At 33.2% G+C, this 19017-nt stretch overlaps 1 protein-coding gene across 1 annotated transcript; it reads left to right on the top strand.

Annotated features, from left to right (window-relative positions):
* The first annotated feature begins 7725 nt into the window (after positions 1-7725).
* On the top strand, positions 7726-13969 carry LOC102610069 (respiratory burst oxidase homolog protein A). The gene is made up of 14 exons (XM_006476418.4): positions 7726-8625; positions 8744-8903; positions 9041-9089; positions 9653-9766; positions 10627-11049; positions 11420-11806; positions 11902-11997; positions 12101-12216; positions 12309-12476; positions 12565-12724; positions 12866-13060; positions 13153-13281; positions 13485-13563; positions 13653-13969. Exons 1-14 carry the CDS (start codon positions 7971-7973, stop codon positions 13760-13762), a joined length of 2841 nt encoding a protein of 946 aa, XP_006476481.2. The 5' UTR covers positions 7726-7970; the 3' UTR covers positions 13763-13969.
* Positions 13970-19017: the final 5048 nt, after the last annotated feature.

Genomic DNA, 19017 nt, shown 5'->3' with positions numbered 1-19017 from the left:
CTTAAATCTTTTTTTTTTTTAAGAAAAATTATCACTACACCATCTCAGTTTTGTCATATATACACATAATTATATAAAAAAATTAACTCAATTTTTTTTTAAAATTTTGAACACTAAGTTAAAAACTGCAAATTCACAAACACCAATATCAATTTTTCAACAGCTATAAACAGAAATAATCTCTTAAAAATTATCATTGCATGGAATCACCAGCGATCGGTTGCCACCAGTTTAATTAAGAAACGCTGGTTTTATGACCATTTCCATCAGAATAATCATGTTAATTTCACGAAAATATTCAATTTTGATTTTGAAGAGAAAGAGGAATATATATAGATTAGGGTTTATTGTGACGTTGTGTTCCACATAATCTTTTTTATTTTAATTAAATATACTTTGCATTTATTGGTAATTTATTTTATGAGTATTTTTATAATACAAAATTTCATAAATAAATACAATTAGAAAGTATTTTTATGGTTTCGCCCCACCCATACTTTATAATGCCCTTGACGTTTTTGTTCAAGAAGAACCCCATAATACCCTCAAAATGCAATGTAAACACATTTGTAATACCGTATAGTTTATATAAAGAAATGAGTTGTTTACTAAGTGACCTTTTAAACTTTTTAATATTTAATTTATGTTTTTTTTTAAACCTTATAATGCACCTGACGTTTATCCGAAAAAGAAACCCATAACTCCCTCAAAATACAATGTCGTAAAACATATGCAATACCATATTCTTTATATAAAAAATAAAAGGGTTAATCAATATCTTCCCTAATGTAATAAGTATGCTAAGACTTATTAAAACTTATTATTCAATCCTTACTTATAAATTTATATTTTTGGGTCAAACGATTTCTCTAATACTGAAGTCTTAAGTTTGAATCTCCTTGTATAGGAATTCTTTCAACTAGTTCTTTAATTTCTTAACTCATTTTTAAAACTCTTATCTCTTAGTCCATTTCTAAATTTATGTGAGAGGCTGTTAAGAATTGTAAGTATTAAATAGTATAAAAATAAGTCATAATTTTTCTTAATTAATAAAAAATTAATGACATGCTTCCAAGTCGAGATAATCATAAAATTATTATTGTCCTTTTCCGCTTTCATTTTTGTTAAACTAACTACTCTAACATTACACAATTTTTAAAAAATTATTTTGGATACATGAAATTGTGAATCCCAACACTTTCCTCACGGTAATTCGTCATGTTTGTAATATGAGTTACGTAAATGGTAGCTTGAAATTGGGCGAACAAAATTGGCAAGTACAAGGAAAGCAGGCTCAAGTATAAATAGATGAATGTATATCGGATCCATAACAAAGACTACAAGTTGCTTTTCTTCCTGGTATCCAATCACTAGGTGATGGAGGATGTTATTTTAAGATTTCAAGTCTGTTGATATCTTTATTTTTAATTAGAGTGAAGTATGATATGTGTTTTAATTTTATATTTTTAATATAATTGTGATTTATTTTTTTAAATTTATTCTATTATAAATAGGGATGACTTGTTATTATTTTCATTAATAGAAACCCCTCTTTTATAATTTTTTTGGAGTTGTCTATCAAAATATCTCTTGTATAATTGTTTAGACTAGAGCGTAATCTCATCTCACTTGAAGTATTATCAAAATTTCTTTAAGTTGTGTGAATAGCTTTTGATTAGAGTGTAAATTAATTGTGTTGCAATTTGCTTCTACTACCCCGCTCCATCACTAGGTATTAGTAATCGCAGAAAGAATTTGTATCATGTAAAAACAATCTTTATACGGTATTAGAATAATATCTAGTGTGTATTTAACCTTATCAATTTGCTTCCACTACCTCGCTCCATCGCTAAGTATTAGTGATCGGCCAAAGAATTTGTATAATGGGAATATTGGTCCACAAATAGAAAGTAGAAACAAACAAGCGTAAAACATTTTTTCAAGGCCATAAATTGGGGTAAATGAAGTACTGCACAAGGAGATGTGTGACTTTGTTACAGAATCTTTAACAAAGTCTTCCCCTGTTACTCTCTATAACAAGCAGAAACTCATCAATTGCCGTATCATTAAATGGAATGAGTTAATGCGATCGTTTTAAATTGGATTATTGAACTATAAATTAATCCTATCGGTCAATCAAGATAAGCAAATTCGGGTTCATTTACAGCTAACTCTACCAACCCTTGAGGGGGGAAAAAATCGGACTGTAACTGGTGAGACAACGACCCTTGTGCACATAATTCGTAGGCTTTTTTGGAAACTTGTAAATTTTTTTGAATATCGTTTCTAAGTGTCCTAGCATATTCTCACTTTTGATCAACGCCCCGATGGCTGATGTCAAACTTGAGGTCTTTTTTTGCTAGAACAGAATTAATGGCATTACTTCTTTTTCAGTTAAGTAATCATGTTGCTTTCGGGAACAGTTGTTCCGGGTGTCTTCCTAGAAGACAGTCAAATTATGAAAGCAATATTTAATTTTTAATTTTTTTACGGTCCAAGATTAAATATCTTAACATTTACATAAGGAAAAACCAGAATTTATCCAAATTTCTGAAGGCAACAAGTCCAATGAAACCGCATAATTAAGTAACCTTAATCACTAAGGAAGACTGTTAGTTTCTCCTTTATTAAAAATCTCTATATATGTACCTCACTAAATTAAAAAAAAAAAAAAAAAAGAACAAGGGCAAAGGAAATTATCTATTTTTGAATATCTATATAGTCCACAGCAGGCTGAAGATTCCGATTACGCCACCTGCTTTTCTGGTGCGAATAGTCCTACAAAGCTTTAATCAAAAAGCTTGAATGAATTATGGTTGCAAGAATATGAAAGGGTGTCAATAGTCTTTAGTGGGATTTGCTTACCTCATTGGCAATGACACGGTGCATTCTTGTGCGTACTGTACATTTGGAGCTTTAGCGTACGAAATAAGTTGCAAAATGGACCCAAATCGACTTGACGAGGTTTGGTAACCATTGCAAATTTGCGATGAAGATCAAAGCGCATATTTTCAACAAAAACACATGTAATTTATTATCTTCTTGGACCAGAAGATCTTCGAATATTGTTTTTTAGCAAGATTCTTCAAAGTCTACACTGTGAGGAAGAGGACGGTCTCCTATTTTTTCCATGGCCCCTATTTTTGAATATAAACGTTTTAAATATCGACGCGTTTTTTAGTTTCATAATTGGCTTATTTAGCTTTATATACTCAGATTTTCCTTTTGAAATCTAAATTTGAAAGAGTCATTTTATTTACCTGAACTAAAGAGAAAAGACAAAGGGGAGGAGGCGAAGCCAAAGGCTAACAAAGCCATTGCATTATCACGACACATATAAAAACAAAACGAACAACTATTAGTCTATTACAGACAAAAATAGTACTACTTTAATTCGGAAGAGAAAAATATGGAAAGGTGTTAATGAAAGGCAAGGCCATTATGAGTGTGATGCTGATACAAGAGTTGGTGGGTGATTGACTTCTGAGATTTGTGGCTGACCGAGTTATCTGTGGGCTAGCTTCATACGTAAACCACTTCTTCTGGAAGCTCACCTATTCATCAAGAAAGATACTCTAAATGGAATTCGCATAAAAAATATCTAATTAAACTAGATATAAAGTCGAAAATTATGAGATGCATCTGTTCACATTTAATTTTCTTAAATTTTGAATATGGGGGGTTACTCGTTGTAGGATGAAAAATGGCGAAAAGTTTACAATCGTATGCATATTTATTGTTTCGTGCTATTGCAGCGCGCATTGACATGATTGTTTGTCACTAGCTCTTATTTCAGTAGTTAGCAACTATTCCTACAAATATCCGCACTGCACTTGATAATGACTCATTGCAAATCTTTTTCTTTTTCAAAAATGAATCAATTGAGGCATTTCGTTGCGTGTAGCATTTGGCACCGCCGGCTAACTCTTTTGAATGGCAAATTGAGCGGAAACGTGAACTCCTTGCATGCACTAGCATTGTTTTGAACGACATTTTTTCTATGTATGTTAAGAGCATCGTATATGTCTTGTGGGATATGACTTTTTCTTTGAATTAACCCTAAGAATAATCAAAGGGATTTGGTCGATCATCATGGAAAGCATGGACCTACCGTCAAAAATGTACTCAATAACAATGAAATAATTAACCCTCGAGCAGTGGCGGATTTAGAAAAATAATTTACCGGGGGTTAAATTAGATAATAATAAAATATGAAAAACTAAAATTTTAAATATATAAAATATTTACTAGTACATTTATAATTATTCTCTGCACATTTTTATATGTTAAAAATGTTATACAATTGACTCATTATCAATATTATTAAATTTATTATTTCGTATATAAACAATCAAACTATCATTTATCCCATATGATTCCAAAAATGATTTTTCATGAGTTTCATTACTGAAAACGTTCGCTCTAGTATTATTATAAAGACTGGAAGAATTAATCCTATTTTTTAGAATTGAAAATATTTTGAGTGGTGGGCTATCATTATTTTTAATTAAACTATAAGTTTTTATAATTCTTAAAAGTTAAAATTTAAATTTTATGGGGATTTATAATTTATAGTGATTATTTTAATAAATTTTTTATGGGGGCTAATTAAAAAACTAAAATATATATTTTTTTAATTTTAATTATTTTTTTTTGCCAGTGGGGGCTTCAGCCCCCACTAGTCACATGCTAGATCCGCCCCTGCCCTCAAGCATGTGTTTATTGCTATAAACGTTCAAGGGCCGCAATTATGTGATGATTTTGTTGTATTCTTTTTCACCAATATATGACCGAAATAGTGTTTTTGCCTGGGCTTTTATAGCGTCATATCATTTTACCGCTCAAGATATTCATCATAATCGTATGTATCTTGGCTAAAGTCTAAAGATCTTGGTGATGATGCATTCACGAGTCATGAATTAAAATCACAGTTCTAGAAAGATCCGTTATTGAAGCACAAAACAGGTTGGAATTTTATCTGTTTTCATTTCCTGGTCAACATAACGACAAATATTTTCTTGAAACATATTCAAACATTTTTGTGTGGGTTGAATATTAAATACTTCATCATTATCAAATGGTCTTGTCCTGAAGAATGGGGCGGAATATTACGCGAATGGTATCAGATATGTTGATTCGTAACCTTGGTTGCTGTGTTGCGCTAGAAATTTACTTTATGTAAATACTAATTAGTGCAATTGAGCTATTCAGAACACGTGTCGCGTAGAGATCTGACAAATTGTTTGGTGACCAGAGTGGAAGAATTAATATTTATATTTTCAGAATGGTGGTTAAACGACTTGAACTTTGAGTCCTGTGCTTTACGTTAATTGTCCAATAATCTTGCTTTTGTGGCTAAAATTAAGCCTTGCATTAGAGTGTGTGTGTGTATTTTCAGATGTAACCTGCTGCACTTGAAATCACTTGGTCAAAGATTCTCAAACTTGCAGCAAATGAAATATAATTATGTTTCGATAAGCATGCACGCGGGCTGCTTGATTGATTTTGATACAACTCTGTAACTCAGAGTTTATATCCTAGATTTACACTTTTCGAGTAAGTGCTGACTCCCGCAAAAAGAATTGAAATTAATTGGAGAAATAGAGATTGCAGGAGAAGACGGAGAGAAAAGAAGAAATATTTTCCATTTCCTTGCTTTCTATGACGTGTTCCCCTCTACATATATCTTTTACCCCTCAACATTACACGTGTAACTAACCAACAAATGAATGATTCAAATAAAAAACAGTCACAACAAAATAACAAAATCACAGCTGCCATCTTTTCTACTCTCTTTGTGCCTTCTCGAATATTCCTTAGGTAATGTAATCTTTGAGGTATGTTGGTGCCCTGCGCATACGAGCTGGACCTTTTGTGTGCTCCTCAACCAGCTGGGCTTCTTTCTCTGTTTCCCATGCTGACTTGTCATTAATCTCGGGCAAGGTTGTATCAGATTTGTAGTGTTAAACTTAAACAGCTTCGAACCGCGTGGGAGTTTAACTTATAATTAATTTTGATCGGTTAATAACGGTTGGTGGCGATGTGAATCAAGTGGACAATTTTATTTTATTATCTTTTTGAATTTAATTTAGTTCCATTCGGCCAGTAGCAACTAGAAAGATTATATATTGTAGAGATATCTTCTGGGAAAAGTTATGTTTTTGGTGAGGAAGATGCATCATGTATTTTCTTCATAGAAAAATAATTAACTCAACCCTAAAAAAAAAAAAAAATTCCATCAACTCCAAATATTGTTTATTAGTTTTTTAAAAATGTGACGAAAATCATGTTTGACAGATTAACAACAATAAATAGCTTTAAAATTTATGACTTCGCAAGTTTTTGTCCGCTCATTAGCTAGGTTGATGTGTTTAAATTTTCAAAGATTTTTATATGTGTGCCTTAATCCCAAGATTCATCACAGTGCAATGCTTACAATGATCCAATCATTTTTTTTATCCTGAAAGTATTTTGTCTTTTTGTCTCTTGGAATGTCAATACTGAAATTTAACAGTAGTAATATTTGTACGTGACAGTGCATATAAAATTGCTCATGTGACCATTTAGAAAAATATTTGACTAAAACACAAACTTTATCATCCTATTTGTTAGGTGTAAATGTCATTATTGTAAAAGTAATAACATTAATCTTTGATTCGACCGGCCACTGAGCTAGAGATCAAAATTCCTTTGATCTTATTTATGCTTAATAGTTTCATTGTCGGTGCATACGTGTGCAAGCAATTCCTCAATCGCTTGAACATTTACAGAAGGAATATCAATTTTATTGTCTAATTCATGGTATTAAATAATTTCAACTCGATGGATGTTAGCTCAATGACTTATATTGCACGTACGAATAAGGTTATAAATAACTATCAATTGCTTACTCACATTATTGCGGTGTCTTGCATGTGACGCTAAATATTGGTTAGTTGTTGCATTACATTTTTCATGTTCATTATCGCATCAAATCTTCGTAGAAGCCACAATGCTTGGTCTTTTATAGTCTATATATAGCTAGCACTAGCTGTTGCCTAACGGAGGGGTTCACAGGATCACTGATGGTATACTATTCGCAACAAATTTATAATATAATATATGAGCCTCGCTATTCCATTTAGGCTGCCAATCGATCTTCAATGATAAGTTTAAGCTATGAATTTACTCCATTTGATGAAACAAAGTCCACTTATTTGGACGCGTTGATAGATTATACCATTCCATTTAAAGAGAGGTTTATTCCATGCATCACTTAATCAAGCTGCTGGAGATTTAAAAATTTCAAAGTATGTTATTATTAGGGTTGTTACTGATAATAATATCCTACAAGTAATTAACTAAGATGTTGTAATTTAAGACACAAAATTGAGCTTTCTAGCAATAACAATGATAATAATAATAATAATAATAATTTTAATTCTTATTATATATATATATATATAATCTAATTAGAGTAGCTGTGGCTTCAAATTTGATGGATAAAGAGAGGATAAAATTTAAAATTCCTCCCGTATTAAAAAAAGAAAAAAGAAAAGAAAAGCAATAATACACCCAGTTGACTCGGACGATGACGACCCCCACCGTGGACAAATCCCAATCATCAACGGACCCACCGCCCTCTCCCCCAAACACAAAATACAATGACAATTATACCCCTTCCTCTTTTCTCCCTACAAAAACCAACCCAGGCATTCCATATGCAAAACCCCTTGTCCTTTTCTTGCTTTTTTCTTCTCATCTCTCAGAAGAGAAGAGGCCAAAAAAAAAGAAAAAAAAGAAAGAAAAACTCGTTTACCCACAACCGCGTACGTGTCTTTTCTCTCTCAGAAGATTCCCTTCCGAGCGCGTTCTTTCATAATCATCACTCCCACTATAAAACTTTCACTCTCCCAGTTCCTCTCTGATTAACTCATTCTCTTTAATTTTTTGTCTTTTTCGTCTTAAATTAACAATATCTCATCATTCTAATGAGAGGCTCAGCCAGTCACCAGCGCCGGTGGGCCTCCGACACTGTTCCCGGACGGACGGTGGTGAGTTCGGCGTCTTCACCGGGAACTGAGTCTAACCCGGCAGAGGAATATGTTGAGGTTACAATTGATCTTCAAGACGATGATACAATTGTCCTTAGAAGCGTCGAGCCGGCGCCACCTCATGTGCTTAGCATCGAGGACGGAGCCGGAGCTGGAAGTGAGACTCCGTCGTCGGCCTCTCTATCGCCATCCATAAAACGAAGCTCGTCGAATAGGTTGAGACATTTTTCGCAAGAGTTAAAGGCGGAAGCAGTGGCAAAAGCGAAGCAATTCTCGCAGGAGCTGAAAGCCGAGCTGAGGAGGTTCTCTTGGAGCCATGGACAGGCTTCTCGCGTGCTCTCGGCTTCAACTTCCTCGTCAGCACAGAATGGCAATGGATTCGACTCGGCTTTAGCGGCTCGAGCTTTGAGAAAGCAGCGTGCTCAGCTGGACCGGACCCGGTCCGGCGCCCAGAAGGCTCTTCGTGGATTGAGGTTCATAAGTAACAGTAGTAAAACAAACGGCGTCGACGCATGGAATGAAGTTCAAAGTAATTTTAATAAGCTTGCCAAGGGCGGCTTTCTCTATCGTGCCGATTTCGCCCAATGCATAGGTTCTTCTCATATCCGCCCGCTTTTTTGTTTTTTTTTTTCATTTTTCATTTTTCGGTTAACCCTGCGTTAATTAATGCTTTGATAATTAAATATTTTTTTTTCGTATTATAATCACAGGAATGAGAGATTCTAAAGAGTTTGCATTGGAGCTTTTTGATGCTTTAAGTAGGAGAAGAAGGTTAAAAGTTGACAAGATTAGCAGAGAAGAGCTTTACGAGTACTGGTCACAAATCACCGATCAAAGCTTTGATTCTCGGCTTCAGATCTTCTTCGATATGTAAGCATTAGTTAGTTAAACCAGTATCAACTTTCATTTCTAGTTTTTACAGGTTTTATTAATTAATTCACTGCTTATTTATATATGTATATTACGTACTTACGTTCGTTCATCTTGTATGTATAATGCCTCATTAGGGTCGACAAGAACGAAGATGGAAGAATCGCGGAGGAGGAAGTAAAAGAGGTGTTTAATCAATTCTGTTTCAATAGTAATACGTACTGATTTCATTTTCTTATTTAAATTATATTTTAAACCTTTTGATGATTAGATAAAGCAAAAGTCACTCAATTGAATATCATTATATATGTATAATCTTGTAAATTCAAGCTACTTGGTGTTATTGCTTACAGGGTGTCATTTTGGTTTTAATAATCAACGTTAGGCGGGATTCGGTAACCTTAAATTAAATGAAATTTCATAAATTAGTACCTTCAATATAATTAGGAAAAGGGCAAAAAAGAAAAATATTGAGCTTGCTTAGTCTTCGACGCTACCCATGTTCTAATCAATTTGGCATCTTATCTATAATTAGATCATGTATATTCAAGATCTGCAGGGTTCAAAGTTTCGACACATGGCATCTCCACTTTATTATCATAAGTAATTATTACGTTTTTTAAGTGGGGTTGGTGGGGGCTCTTTTGTCTTTCAGTTTGAATGTGCGAGTTATTTTTAAAATACTATAATTTGTTAACTGTTAGATTTTTATTTTCCATTTTTTTTTTTTTTGTGTGTAAATTGAACAGATTATTATGTTAAGTGCTTCTGCCAATAAGTTATCGAGATTGAAGGAGCAAGCAGAAGAATATGCAGCTTTGATAATGGAAGAGCTAGATCCCGAAGGACTTGGATACATAGAGGTGCGTGGGGTCCTCTATCTAACACACTTTCTATTGTAATATATATAATAAAAACAATAGTAATCGTTTTGATACATGTATCTAGAAAAATATAAAAAGGAAGCCCATATAGTTTTATTCTATTATTTTTTAGGGCCTTATGTCACGTTCGTTTCATAAATCGTGTTTAATGGGGGCAATTTTGACCAGCCAATTCACATTTTATAATTAGAGGTTCGGTTATTTGAGTAGGACTTTTCTTGTAATTAAAGTCCATTGTTAGGCCACAAAAATGACCAAATCTTCCAACGATTGGCTACTGCTGTTTGTTCAACTAAGCAAGAAGAAAGAATGAGAGAAAGAAAATAAAACTCATAAAAACCGTTGATAACATTCTTGGTAGTTGAGCGTTTCCGTTGTTGTTTATATTTTTTACGTTTGAATACACTTCTAGTATCTCTATTCTCTCCCAAAAGAATCATATAAAATAACTGGTCAGTTTGCCAAATTAAACATGCACGCGTAATCAGTGTGCTTTTATTATTATTTTCTTTTTTGTCAAAATTTAGTTGGTAACTTTTTGAAAATATATGATTTGTATATATGATTATATATATAACCAAAATCGTAATTCTATAAATGTTTTGTATGGATTGTCACTGTCTGCTCAAAAACTGAAACGGTCCAAACCTACTGCACTTTCATGATAAAACCATTTGAACTTAATTCTTAATTTCTTACCAAGTGGTCGGTCCCGAGTCCTGCCAAAACAAGATGGGTTCCCATGTGATTTCCTGTTAATTCCCACGTATGCCTGACGCTTGACACCATGTCATCACTGTGTATGGTTCATTCTCTTTGATAATACTTATGATATGCAGCTATGGCAATTGGAGACGCTTTTGCTACAAAAGGACACGTATCTGAACTACAGCCAAGCGCTGAGCTACACAAGCCAAGCTTTGAGCCAAAACTTACAAGGCTTGAGAAAAAAGAACAGAATCAAAAGAATGAGCACGGAGTTTCTGTATTATCTGCAAGAGAATTGGCGAAGGCTTTGGGTATTGTCACTGTGGATTTTGATTATGATCGGGTTATTTACATGGAAGTTTTTCCAATACAAACACAAAGATGCTTTTCATGTAATGGGTTATTGTCTTCTCACGGCTAAGGGTGCAGCAGAGACCTTAAAATTCAACATGGCTCTAATTCTTTTGCCTGTTTGTAGAAATACAATTACGTGGCTTAGGTCCACCAGGTTGGGTTTCTTTGTGCCTTTTGACGACAACATCAACTTTCATAAGGTTTGTGCCTCCTACAACTAACTCTTCTTTCCTTTATTTTTGTTATATATTATTATTATTATTATTGCTTGTTTTTTAAGTATATTATCTGTGGGCCCCTGACAAAAAGGCCATGATCAAAGTCAACATGAGAAAATTAGAATTCACGTTTGGTCACTTTACACTTCAAATAGTGAGTATTCGACGCCCACTCCGCGTACACACATTCAACAAAACCCATCAATTGATGCAACATAATACTTCTCTACAAATCATAAGAAAGAATTGCAAATGCATGTTATTAGAATTTCAGGTTTCTTTTTTCTTTTTTAAGATGTAACCGAATATCTAATTAATTATTTGCTTAATTACCACTGATGGACATTTGCAGACAATAGCTGCAGCAATTGTAGTCGGTGTAATTCTGCATGTCGGGAACCATCTCGCATGTGATTTCCCAAGGCTAATAAGCTCTTCAGAAAGTGACTACCATCGGTATCTGAGTTCGTCTTTTGGAAAACATAAACCCACATACTGGGACCTTGTCAAAGGGGCAGAAGGTATTACAGGAATTCTTATGGTCATATTCATGGCAATTGCATTCATTTTAGCAACTCGTTGGTTCAGAAGGAACCTCATTAAGCTGCCAAAGCCCTTCGATAGGCTCACTGGTTTCAATGCTTTCTGGTATTCACACCATTTGTTCGTCATTGTCTATATTCTGCTCATCGTCCACGGCATATTACTTTTCCTCGTTCACAAATGGTACCTAAAGACGGTATAACACTTAACTCTCTTCTAATTTTTTCAAAAAACAAAAAATCCTTAAAGTTTCTTGTGATTGATTGTGGTTTCTGAATTCTTTGCTTGTAGACATGGATGTATCTTGCTGTTCCTGTTCTTGCGTATGCTGGAGAAAGGACCCTGCGATTTTTTCGTTCTGGCTTTTCTACTGTCAGGCTTCTAAAGGCGAGTATATGGATAAATCACTCACTCATATATATATATATATATATATATAAAACATATAAACTAAATTATGTTTTCTAACAATTAGATGAATATTGTTTAGGTCGCAATATATCCTGGAAATGTTCTCACATTGCAAATGTCAAGGCCTCCACAATTTCGGTACAAGAGCGGACAGTACATGTTTGTTCAGTGTCCTGCTGTGTCTCCATTCGAGTGGTAAGTCATTGTGCTGATAGTAGGTCACAATTGCTTGAAACTCTAGAAATAGTCTTGTTTCTGAGTGCTTACAGCTTAATTTTGTATGTCAGGCATCCATTTTCTATCACATCTGCTCCTGGTGATGACTACCTTAGTGTTCACATCCGGCAGTTAGGTGACTGGACTCAAGAGCTTAAAAGGGTATTTTCTGAGGCCTGTGAGCCTCCTGTAGCTGGGAAAAGTGGGCTGCTCAGGGCTGATGAAACAACAAAGAAAAGGTATGTATTGTGATTTTGGTCGTGCAATTAACTAAGGGTATCAAGTTGTTAATACTATTTATTAAGCTCAATTCTTATCGGGTAACAGTCTGCCAAAGCTCTTAATAGATGGGCCTTATGGTGCCCCGGCACAAGACTACCGAAATTATGATGTCCTGCTTCTAGTTGGTCTTGGGATTGGAGCAACACCCTTCATCAGCATTCTGAAGGATCTGCTTAACAACATTGTGAAACAGGAGGAACAAGCTGTAAGTGTCTGTTTCCAGTGCTTCACAGCTACAAAAACCTTATTTGACTTTTGGCATTGTCCTGATTGATAATAGTTTTACAGTACTTCTGAAACAAAGCACATCTTAGTTTCTGATTCTTTTTTTTCTTTTCTTTTTCAGGATTCTGTGTCAGATTTCAGTAGGACATCAGACAATAGTGTTGGAAGCAATGATTCTAACACCAACAGGGTTTCTCCAAAGCGGAAAAAGGCTCTGAAGACCACCAATGCTTACTTCTACTGGGTAACTAGGGAGCAAGGCTCATTTGATTGGTTCAAAGGTGTCATGAATGAAGTTGCAGAGCTTGATCAGAGGGTAATACATAATATTGATTGTAATCACTTTGCAGTTTCTTTTTAATGTTTATTTAATTTCCTGGGATTTTAACTTCATATTTTGGACTTCAGGGTGTCATTGAGATGCACAACTACTTGACTAGTGTGTATGAGGAAGGTGATGCCAGATCAGCTCTAATCACAATGGTTCAAGCTCTTAATCATGCCAAGAACGGAGTGGACATTGTTTCTGGCACTAGGGTAAGAAAGACCTTTAGTGATTGTCATTTTCAGTCTCTCCCTTCACAACATCTCTTCTTGCACTTGTGGCTTGAAACTATTATTGAATATCTTGTCACAAATGTCACTCCAATAGTCATGATAAGGCCAGCAGCAACTCAAATCTGATGGTTTCATTGGGTCATATCACTATAATTTCTAAAGTTCCAAAATTCTATCATCAGGTGAGAACCCATTTTGCAAGGCCTAATTGGAAGAAGGTTCTGTCTAAATTAAGTTCAAAGCACTGCAATGCCAGGATTGGTAAGTGCATGTCCATTTTCCTTTTTTAAAAATGACCTTTTTAATTCTTTCTCAATCTCATAATATGCTTTATGTTTCTTTTGGAACAGGAGTTTTTTACTGTGGAGCACCAGTTTTGGCTAAAGAACTCAGCAAACTTTGCTATGAGTTCAATCAGAAAGGCTCTACCAAGTTTGAATTCCATAAAGAACACTTCTAAATAAGTCTACACCCTGGGATTGCATATACATATATAGCTTACATTGCAACCCATATCTGACTCCTCTCTCTACATCACAAAATGAAGGAAAAAGAGAAAGAGAGTCCTTGTAAAGCCGCAAAACAATAAATTTTTCAATAAGCTAAGGTAGCAAATATTGTACAGTTTTTTAGAAACCGAGGGAAAAAAAAAAAAGAAAGAGAAAAACAGAGTACACACGCAAATTACTCGCAGAAATTTTGTAGACCAATCAGAAAGTAAAGTTTTTGTGGTTGGTGAGGTCTGAGGTGGCTGGGGACGTGCACAAGCAAAAAATATATGCTCTTCATTGTCAAGAAAAGAGATTACAGGTGGCAAGGGGTCCAAATGCGTTACAGCTTCCGTGGAGGGGGTGGCTCTGCTGGATTGGTAGGCATTTTGGTATCGGTGGGAAGAAGACAATTTTGAAAGAGAAATGAGAGATCTACTCAAGTAGATTTGTGGAATCTGGAGGTGGGATTTGGATGGCTTGCGCTTGTCTGAAGTTCTTGCACAAGTTTTCACCTTTTTTGAAGTGAGCTCAGCCAATCCTTCTAGATAGAAATAGAATAATATGAGGATGGTGCCTGCAAATTATATTCTGTTACTTTGTTCTATTACTGTTCATAATTAGCTTATGATGATGGTACATGAGAAGATCAGTGACGTTAGCTATCATTGGAACGTAAATGTCATTATGTTAAATAATAAAAGTAAATTTTTTTTAAAACCCATCACATTGTGCTTGCTTTTCCAGCGTTTAAAAAGACTAGGGGTGGACACGGTTCGGTTCGGATCGAAATTAAGCAGAATCGATTTAAATCAGTTATTTTATAAAAAGAACCAAATAAGAACCGAACTCAAACGGATCTTTTTAGTTTGGTTCGGTTTTTTCGATTCTGGTCTTATTGGGTCTATTTTGAATTTTTAAATTTTTAGCCCATTGGGTCTCATGAATGTAATTATTGTTTTCAACAATTAGTTCATCATAATTTCATTACAAATATTAACAATAAATACAAAGTATTCAAAACACATTTTATCACTAAATCTCACTAACTACTAATAAGGTACTCACAAAATATGAAATATTAAGATTTCAAAATACATAACCAAACTCCAATAGGATCAATACTCCATCTACATAAACATAATCATAATGTTGTAAAAACAAATAACAATAACAACAATTACAACTTACAACACAAAATAAAAATTGTAACACACACACACACACATATATATACACTATAATCGTGTGTGTGCATGCCTATTTTAGTTATGTTAATCAACCAATTAAAATTTAACCCGTGTCTATTTAAATAAAATTTTAAAAATAATCCGATTTTTTGGTTCAGTTTTTCGGTTCAACTGAGTGAACCGAATACTGAACCTATATTTTGATTTTTTTTACAAACCATATATTTTGGTTTTTTAAAAAATTAAGACCGTTTCAAATGGTACAGTTTGGATCAGTTCGGTTCGATTTTCGTTAATACACCGTTTTTTTGTCCACCCCTAAAAAAAGACCAAGTTGTTGTAGGCTTGTAGCAACAGGTCACGGTAATTCTGATTAAAGGGCCACGAGCTCCATATTTTCGGCTTTCAGAATGCTCTACGCTTTTCCAGTGAAGGAAACGTGGGTATTCTAAGTACATCGCCAGGTCGGCTACGATTCATTCATCGCACGGGCGGTGCACTTGGAAACACGTTTGGGTGGGTGTGTTAAAAGTGAGTGACTCAGTGGAGCTATAGTAACACTCCCCTTTTGGTTGTTTACAATTTTACCCTCGATTAAGATTACCCTAGAAGGACATGAAATATATAAAAGTAATCTTCAGCAAACTCTTTACACCCCCAACCATAACGAACTCATTCGCAAATCTAATCAACTATGCCTCACAACTTTAGATTTTTGACAATGGTGATATATGTTTAATCTTGTTACCAATCACCATTCACCAAAGAACCATCCTCATATGGCCGGGAATGGTAATCATTATTTAGTACCCCTCCTGTTCTTATTACTTCTCTAGGATTCTATCTTTATCAGTGCAAAAATTTACAGTCTATTTAGTATACCATTTTTTAGTTTTTATTTTGAAGAACTTGAATAGTAGACTAACTCCAACAAAATGCTATATGAAACCCTTATGAGAAGTTTAAATGGTAGACTAACTTGAACAAAATTAGCAGGCCAAAGATTATTTTTCCTATGAGCTATCTAAGAAAACAATAAACAGAAAGATTTATTTATGAAATTTTAAGAATTGAGAAATAAAAATTAAATGCAGCAGACTTAGGGGGAAAATAGATAGGTGCAAATGAAAATGATGTAATTTTTTAAAATTATTTAGAAGGGCCAAGGGTGTGATTAGAATAGGGGTGCTGATACTTCCACACATTAATAGTGCTATATTATTTTCTCAAAAAAAGGTCCAGTCCAACTCTGACCTTATTGTAATGCAAGCCTAACTTCCACAAATCTTAATACTAAATTGACGTCAAAATTTTCAATTGCACCATCGCATTAATCCGTGCATCAACTATGATTCAGTAGGATTTGAGCTTTCGAAGTGCAAGTGAAAAAATTGCCAAACATTCTACTCCTATACCAAAAAAATAATAATAATAATTTCCTTCTATAAAAATATTTTATAGAAGAATAATTTTTATATAAATATAAAAAATTTTAGTTTTAATTTGAATCAATTATAAATAAGGATAGATTTCACATTATAATAAATTATAAGTTTCCTAAATCACATCTTAAGTAGCTTATCTCTACATAATAGTAATCATTCGTACATTAATTACAAAAACATATAAGTATCGTTCAAGGTTTAACATTATTTTTTTTATAATTATTACAATATATTTGAACTTGCAGGTACATAATAACCCATTAGTAGAACACTTTATTGTTGATGCCAAAATATTTATAGATTCTCAAGCATATTTAAAGCTTCGTGGAATTTGTATGCTCTATTAATTAATTATTAATATATTTACAACTATATTACTTACACTAAGGATAACTAACTCAAAATAACTAGTAATAAAATTACTTGGTCCGAACAATATGACTATAAAAAGGACCTTCTCTTATGTGGGTGCTCTCAATTTTCTTTTTAAATGTGGACACGGTAATAAGTCTTTTGGTCTAATAGACTCATTGTATACATGCTATTTGGCCACACGATTTTATAGTGAATTGAACACTGACTCTATTAAACATTTTGGCTTAATCCACAATAAAAAAAATTGAGGGTACCTACTATATTTCAACAATTGGTTGGTAAGAATAATATAATTAATTCACTTAGATCTTATAATGAATCATTAACTAATAAATGAATGACATATGATTTGGGATAAAATTTGAGATAAACAATTTGGGATGCCTATCATTACACACACACACACACACACACACACACACACACATAACAACTCATGTATCAGCAATAAAATTTCATTATTTTGATGAGAAATGATAAGATTTAGTAGTAACTAACTATCATTTGAACCAATCAAATGATGTTACATTAGTTGGGATACAAATTAAATGTCCTAATTGAGTAAGCAAAGCAATATCATAAATCAAAATTATATGAGTAGTACTATAGATTCTAAATTTTATCTTAAAATGTCATCTTAAATAATATGTCATTCATCAATTGGATGCCGAGATAATGCAATTAATTCATTTAAATTTTGTAAAAAATTATCAACCACTTAAAAAATGATATATCATATATCACATTATTTGAAATAAAATTTTAAAATAAAAATTTCAAATGCGTGTCACTACTCAAATTGCATTACATGCTAATAAGATTTTGCATTATCAATTTCGGGCAATAAGGGTGCATTTGGGATTGAGGTTGAGCAGCTGTAGCTTAAAAGCTACAGCACTGAAGTGTTTGGTAAACACTAACTGTTGTAGCTTTTAAGCTATGTTGATATGATTTTTCACTTGTATAATATAAAATTTATTATATCTTTAATAATTTTATCAAAATTATTATTTAAAATTTATATTTACTATATATTATTAACTTTTGTTTCATAATTACAGTTTTTTTTTCACAGCAGCTGTAGCTTAAAAGCTACAGCACCTCAATCCCAAACGCACCCTAAGTAGTCAATTATTGACGTAATAAAAACTTAGATAAAGACATTTAAATGGGTGAATGGTATATTGATCACTAAGCATACACTGCGACCAAGAGACATTCACTTTATTGTTTTTACCAATTTTATTCTTAGTCGGGGCAGCTGCCTTTACCATGACTTTGTATTCACTTCGTATATATGGCAGTAAAACCTCCTCATAAATCATCTTTTTACATATCATATGTCGTATTATTAGAATACAAAATCATTGTTGTTAGATATATATAGATGGAGTTAATCATAATTACGACAAAAAAATAACAAACATTGGTATGTAATTATTATCCAATCATGAGCGACAGGGTCTGTTCAAAATTTTTAAAAATACATCTGATATTTTTCTTACATCAGTATACATTCCCTTGAGTGAAAATGATACAACATCTCATTCTCCTGTTGCTTGAAATAATCAAATAAACAGACGCAGTCAATTTTATTTTGAGCAATGCTAGGTATCCCACATTATAAACTTCAATTTGAGTCTCGACTAATATGGCAGCCATCTATTAGATGGTAATTAAATAATTTTATTAATTATGAAATTCTTCATCCAATAAATGAGTGACACATACCATTAGTACTCAAGTTAGGACTCAAATGTTGGGATCCTAAATATTATTGTTTTATTTTTTAAAAACTGTTTGAGAGGAATGTGATCGATTATGCCAAAACAATGTAACAAAAAATTGTTTTAACCATTTTTTAATTAAAATATATATTTGGTGATTACACCCATTACAAGACTTAAATATAATTATAACGGATTAAAATTTTCTCTTATATGATCTTCCCACGAATGAAATCATAAATAATTAATAAATTAAATAAATAAATAAATTTTAATTATACACTAACACTAAAAAGATAAGCCGCACAAGACTCTAATTCAACCATAACATGAACTACAAAAATCCTTGTCCTATTCTTTTTCCACATGCAAAACAACATCGACAATAATAAAAACCAAGAAAACAAAAATAAGATAAAATAAACATATATGATATAATATATATCTGCCGTCGCATAAGTGCGCAAAGACCCTCAATGGCTGGCGCTGA

Source organism: Citrus sinensis, chromosome 3 (genome assembly GCF_022201045.2).
Source record: "Citrus sinensis cultivar Valencia sweet orange chromosome 3, DVS_A1.0, whole genome shotgun sequence".
In the NCBI taxonomy this organism is placed as follows: Eukaryota; Viridiplantae; Streptophyta; class Magnoliopsida; order Sapindales; family Rutaceae; genus Citrus; species Citrus sinensis.
Note: the sequence above shows the minus strand (reverse complement) of the source record. Positions and strands in the feature narration are given on the sequence as shown.